The sequence below is a fragment of the Stegastes partitus genome, unplaced genomic scaffold, assembly GCF_000690725.1.
Source record: "Stegastes partitus isolate 25-593 unplaced genomic scaffold, Stegastes_partitus-1.0.2 Scaffold124, whole genome shotgun sequence".
Lineage (NCBI taxonomy): Eukaryota > Metazoa > Chordata > Actinopteri > Pomacentridae > Stegastes > Stegastes partitus.
The window spans coordinates 419,291-425,415 of record NW_007577855.1 but is presented as its reverse complement, the minus strand read 5'-3'; the positions used below and the strand labels follow the sequence as shown (position 1 = coordinate 425,415).

At 44.8% G+C, this 6,125-nt stretch overlaps 2 protein-coding genes across 2 annotated transcripts in view; both read left to right on the top strand.

Moving 5' to 3' along the window:
- Positions 1-2,040, top strand: part of cfap52 (cilia and flagella associated protein 52) — an 11,408-nt gene extending 9,368 nt beyond the window's left edge. The window contains exons 13-14 of the mRNA XM_008278481.1: positions 1,465-1,576; positions 1,859-2,040. Coding sequence (XP_008276703.1) covers positions 1,465-1,576; positions 1,859-2,040 — 294 coding nt within the window. The remainder of the gene's footprint in view (positions 1-1,464; positions 1,577-1,858) is intronic.
- Positions 2,041-4,725: 2,685 nt separating this feature from the next.
- Positions 4,726-6,125, top strand: part of usp43a (ubiquitin specific peptidase 43a) — a 159,807-nt gene continuing 158,407 nt past the window's right edge. Inside the window, exon 1 of the mRNA XM_008278480.1 lies at positions 4,726-5,328. Coding sequence (XP_008276702.1) covers positions 4,726-5,328 — 603 coding nt within the window. The remainder of the gene's footprint in view (positions 5,329-6,125) is intronic.

Below are 6,125 nucleotides of genomic sequence, written 5' to 3'. Positions count from 1 at the left end.
GCTCCACCTTGCAGCCCCAAATGGGAATATGCATGAATGAATGTATAGGAGTCCTTTGTGCAGCTGTAAACCTTACATTCTGATTTGACACAAAGTTACGTGAGGAAGAGCTGAAAATGATTTCAGTACTTCCTATCTGGTGTTCATAATGAACCCTCTCCCCCTCTGGTGGTGGCTGTGTTTGTCAAAATTATGTTTTGCAAAGTTATTTCGTGGAAATAATAATATGGGCGAGCTATTCCATCTAAATAAGCCAATTACCGTATACTGTAGACTCAAACGACCCCCCACACACATGCACAAATGTTCCAGTGGCCTGTGAGGGCATCTTATTGCTTTGACAATCAATCTGCAGCTCTGGAAATAGAAATGAGATTCTTCTTTTCTTGTTTTTGGCCGAGCCCTTTTGTTCCATGATAGCCAACAACATTTGATATATGTGTGTGAGATTACATTTCCCTTTCGGTAATGTATTATAGGGATGGTCTTGTGCAGAGAAATGAAATCTGCTCTCAGAGGCTCTTCTAATAAATGTTGGGCTTATTCTGAGCAGCTGTGTGTTACATGATCCTTTCCCTTTTACAAATAGCCAGCCTATGAAAATGTGCACGTTTTCATCCCGTTCTTCCGACGCCGAATCGACTTTGAAGTACGAACTTCGAAATGACTTCTGGACTGTTAGACTCACAGATGTCAGTGTTAAGATGAGCCACTAAATCTTGTACTAGAGACTCATTCACACAGACTGATTTTAACGATCAAATCCACGTGGACCTTCATTTACGGCACCTTGCTTTGAAGGTGTAATCAGCTTGGCGATATATAAATAGCAAGAGAGGACCGTTCTTGGTCCGTGGTGCTGTGATGTTTCTGCCGCCTGCGCTATAAATAACTTCAGCTCACAATTGCCTTTTGTGAGACTTGATACTTTGACAGCTGTTAAGCCCCAGGGATGATCAAATCTCATTTATATCCGCAAACATGGATCCGATAGGCGCGTGTGACGAGTTGGTGGAATCTAACCATTGACCATGTCATTTCCATACAGAATAATAACGCAGTAGAGGCGATAGTCAGAGGTCACATATTGCATATTATTAAAATAGTAACTGGAATGCGTCTAATGATGTGATACAACAATAGCACAGCAGTACAGGCACGTTGTCATTTGCATCATCTCGTTAGCAGTGGCCTGTTTAACCCCATCAATCATCTGTAGCAACTGATGCGACACTTGAAGCTGCAGAAAAGAAAAGATCAAAAGGTTTTGTATTATTTATGTTGCATACTTAATGATTTTTCCTCCTTGCTGTCTTGCTTTATAACTTAGAGTCTGTGCAGTAAAGAAAAGAAACCCCGCTGCGTCAATGTAAAGCACACTGGCACTACCTCCCTCTTTGTTTCTTCTATAAACAACGACGAACACCCGCAACTGATTTTTTTCCGTATTAATTTTCCCCTCAGGTTGCCTACTGGGACGTTTTCGACGGCTCTGCCCTCAGAGAATGGGAGGCCTCGCCATCTGGGGCCATCAACGGCATGCACATCTCGCAGGACGGAAAACACTTTGTGACAGGTACGCCCCATTACACATTTGCCTCTTGTTGCTCCTTTTTTTTGTGTGTGTGTGATTTTCATGTCAGTACAATTCAACCAAAAATAAATTTGCAATCTACAAGCTCTCCTCATTGTAAACATCATCATTTTGTTCCATTGCTAAATATACACACATCCAGAGCAACTGTTTCTTTGTGCAGTTTCAAATAGTATGTTTTTGTTAAATAACTCTTGACATTCAACCACACTCGGCTCAAATTTCTCTCAGGTTATCGATATGTTTTTCGCTTTTTCATGCCAGGTGGAGAAGACAAGCTGGTCAGAGTGTGGGACTACATGGAAGGCGTAGTGACCCACGTGGGGATAGCTCACGGCGGCACCATCACCAGTGTGAAGATCTGCGACAACAACAGCACCTTACTCAGCACCAGCGCAGACGGAGCCGTTCTCCGGTGGAAGTTTCCTCACCCGCTGTCCTCTTAATGTGGCACGGACACTCGCAGAATCAGAAAGCGAGATTGAATCCATTATTTTGCATTCTCGTGTCACGACTGAACTCAAATTATTTAAAAAAAAAAAAATTCAGTATTTTTTCTTTTAACATCTTTCCTCTGACTTAGCAAATGTTCCTGAAATAATTCAGCAGTCTTACACGAACACAGTGGAGTGGATTTACACTCTGATCTAACAGAAATAAATTGACTGAGAAACGATGGCTGTATTACATTACTTTTTCTGCAGAGACGGGACGATGTGACTACTGGATTTATACAGTAATCGGACCCCGATATGTTTTTGTACACCTTCTTGTATTGTAATGTTTGGTTAAGTTTTTTGGGGGGGGAATTTGAAATTGATAAAATTGTAATTGTACTGTCATTGAAATCTTTTGCAAAAGGACACTTTGCTGTGACACTCCATGTTGTAATCAGGTGCATCAGGTTGCTTTGATTACTTGAACTTGATTGAAGGCCAGCTGTGACAAATTTATGGCATGCGACAGAGTTTAGAAAGGCTCACATCTGTCCATATAAGGTCCACATGGCACACCAAGACCAAAACCAACCCATAAAGTCCAAGGAACTATCTGTAGACCTCTGTGAATAAAATTGTGGTGCAGCACCTATCAGAAGAAGGTTATAAAACCTTTTCTACTGCTTTGAGTGTTCCTGGAACCTTTTTTTCTAACCAAATCTGCAAAATTCAACGTGCAATACACAGATTATATTGCTACAGATTCATGTTTTTTCTTTTTCCCCCGAAACAATTGCCCCTGCCCTCTCCCTCCCCACAACCGTTCTCTCCCATAAATAAGTAGATCATGTAAATTAATTGTTAAATGTATTAATTGTAAATGTATATAAGTATAAGGAGAAAGAAAGAACCACACAAAACCACTAGCGCTATCACAACCCACACAGTCACCCACCATCTAATTCTGAACCCGTCTGTGTCTATTGGTTCTGTTTCCAGGACCCTTGTCTAATGAAAGCGACTGCAATGTTCCAAAATGGGAGATGAGAGGTTGCCAGTGTTCGCAAAATTTTTCAGATGAGCCAGCAAATTAAATTTTTTCCAACTTCAGAAATGACATTAGGTCCCGCAGCCAAGAGAAGTTTGAGGGAGGTGATCGATTTTTCCATCGAAGGAGGCTCCAACGACAAGCAATTAAGGAGGCCAAAGAGATGATGTTAGGTTGTTTAGCAGTCACTTTAGTATCCTCCTCGGGGATGCCAAAGATGGCTATCTGGGGTGAAGCAACCAGGAACTTAGATATAAAGTCAAAAAAAGGATCTCCAATACTCCTGACCAGAACATATGAGTCAAGTCTGGTGGTGCCGGAGAGCATCTGTCACAGATATCAGAGAGGCTTGGATAAATGTTTGATAATCTAACTTTGCTAGGATGGAGCCGACTTTGAACTGAATGAGGTCTTACACAAGATGTATTTATCCCACTCAGTGGCTAGAACCTCTTTAACGGAAATGAAAAAAGTTGGGACTCAGACTTGCCCAAAATGAGTGACCAAGCCAAAGCAGGTTCTGTATGCAGGTGATGTGAACGGTGCATCTTACTACCTTCATACGGGATGTTGTGTGTCAGAATCAGTTTTGATGCTGGCTCGGCTTTCACATCTGACTTGATGGAGGAAAAAGATTAAAAAGCAAGTGTCGCAAATCCAAAGTATCATAGAAATCTTTACAATGTGCAAAAATATACAACTTATTCCCTTAAGAGTGTGTAAGATCACACAGGATGTTGTGTAAACCACTTAATAATCCTTTTTAAAAAGCGAGCGTGGTGAGGGGTTTGGGGGCAGAGATGCAGTGTCAGTGGGGTTCCTCCAGCCTGGAGAATGAGGCCCCCACACACATATACATTAGTGTAGAAACACGTGGAGATCAGTGAGCAGTTTGACAGTCACGCTGTATTTCTCTGGATCTTTAGGTTTTCTCAAAGGATCATCCAGCCAATGTCAATTTCTTTGACAAATTCAGAAGATGTGATGGTAGGTGATGGTGTAATTGGTCCTACAGGGGGCAGTTTAAGGCTACAGAGCTTGACACCTATTAAACACAACTACTTCCTTGTTCCCACAGTCATCAGCAAAGTTCCAGCATGGCTGAATGACTCCACTGTTCGTTGTGCGCGCGTTTCGAGTGTGATAAACTATGACTAAGTAATCCAATCCAGGTTAATTAAATTCCTGTGTGAGGGGCGGGCGTTAGACAGGATCCTCCAAGTAGTTCATGGGTAGCTCCACAGACAAGGAGAGGAAGGAGGCAGGGAGGGAGGGAGCAACACAGAGAGGGAGAGAGTCAAAAGACCGCCAGGCGCACGATCCAGCGCTGAGAGCCGCCGACGAGGAAGTGCAACAACTGAACCTGCGATGTGGAGGCAGGAGAGCCGCTCATCTCTGTAGTTCCTGCGGGGAGGGAGGCCAGCCAACAAAACGCGCCGACTTGGTGACACCGGGGAGATGCCAAGGGAGTAATATCAGTAATCATGTGCCTTATTGGCACCGAGTCGGTGCCAGCGCAGCGGTGTGAGGTTTGTGGAGAGAAGTGAAGCGGTGGAGGAGGTGGAGGAGGAGGAGGGGTAGACAGCCTGGCAGACAGGTGCGACTCCACAGTCTGTTTCATTTTCTCTCGGTCCTGTTTCGGAGCCATGGATACCCGCAAGGAAAACAAGGTAAGAAAGCAGCCCATGAAACCCAAAACTACCAAGCGAAAGGAGAAGAAATACAAAACCGGGAGGTTCGTGAGGAGGAAATCGCTGCGGTCTTTTGGGAATTTCATGGGAAGGATCCTTAAAACTTTGGGCACTTTGGCGCACTTTGGCGACGCGGAGCCGCCGGACGCAGAGGACGACGACGGCGGCTTCGGGCAGAGCGCCTCGGGGGGGTTCAAAGACGACTGCAGGGACGGAGCCGTGAAGAAGAGCTCCACGGTCTCCTCCTCACACGGCTCGGTGAAAGACAGGCTGTCGTGGTGCTACGGCGACAAGACCCCCGGGGTGCTGGGACTCAAGAACCACGGCAACACCTGTTTCATGAACGCCGTGGTTCAGTGCCTCAGCAACACGGACGTGCTGGCCGAGTACCTCGGTCTGGAGCAGTACAAGCCGGATACGTGCCACCGGAGGCTGAACGGGGAGGTGAGAGGAGAGGAGCCGCAGACCGCCAGGGGAGAAGTAACCGAGCAGCTGGCGTCGCTGGTTCGAGCGCTGTGGACGCTGGAGTACACGCCGCAGCTGTCTGTGGAGTTCAAGGTGAGGACCGAGAGCGCACGGGCTGTTTGTTTATCAGGCTGCATGCTTGATGTGTTTATGCCTGAAGCTTCACCACAGTTAGACGGCGGTGCTGTGGCCACTCAGGAGACGTGACATGATTCTTATTCTGCAAGTTTACAACAGTTTCCTCTTGGGAGGTTTGGCCAGTATTGCAGTTAAATGCGCATTTTTGTGCGTAAAACCCAAGAAATCTCCACTTAAATGGCTTTAAACACTTGAAACTAGTTATTTATCCAATGGGCTCCTTTAACTGTATCAGTTTTGGGTTTGATTATTTCATTAAATGAACCCCTTAAGTGGAAATGTGCTTCCTTTAAAGCACAATGAAACCAAAAATCTGGGGCCTTAAGGCAGTTTAAATCAAACTTGCCACTAATTGATACCTACCAACCCTGTGGCCAGGCAGTGTTCCAGCACTGATATGCCTACTGGGAAAATATAACACTTGGATAAGATATCATATACAGAAAGGCAAAAAAGTGGAAATCTGTGCCCCCATCCAGGTTGTTCCAGCCATGGATAGAAAGAAAAAATGCTATTATCTTAAGGTTGGAATACTTCCACGCCTTCTTCCAACGTGAATCTACTTTCAGTCAAAGAGTTTATTTGCCTCAACAAATCATTCAGAATGGTTGTAGTCAAACTTGTGTGTCCAGTGTCCTGCTACCAGCACAGCAGGCATACATCAGGAGTATTTAGTGGGGTTTGTAGGCGCTGTTAACAACTCCTACGGCCTGTATTGGCACAACAAATACTTGAATGAGAACTTAAGGTGT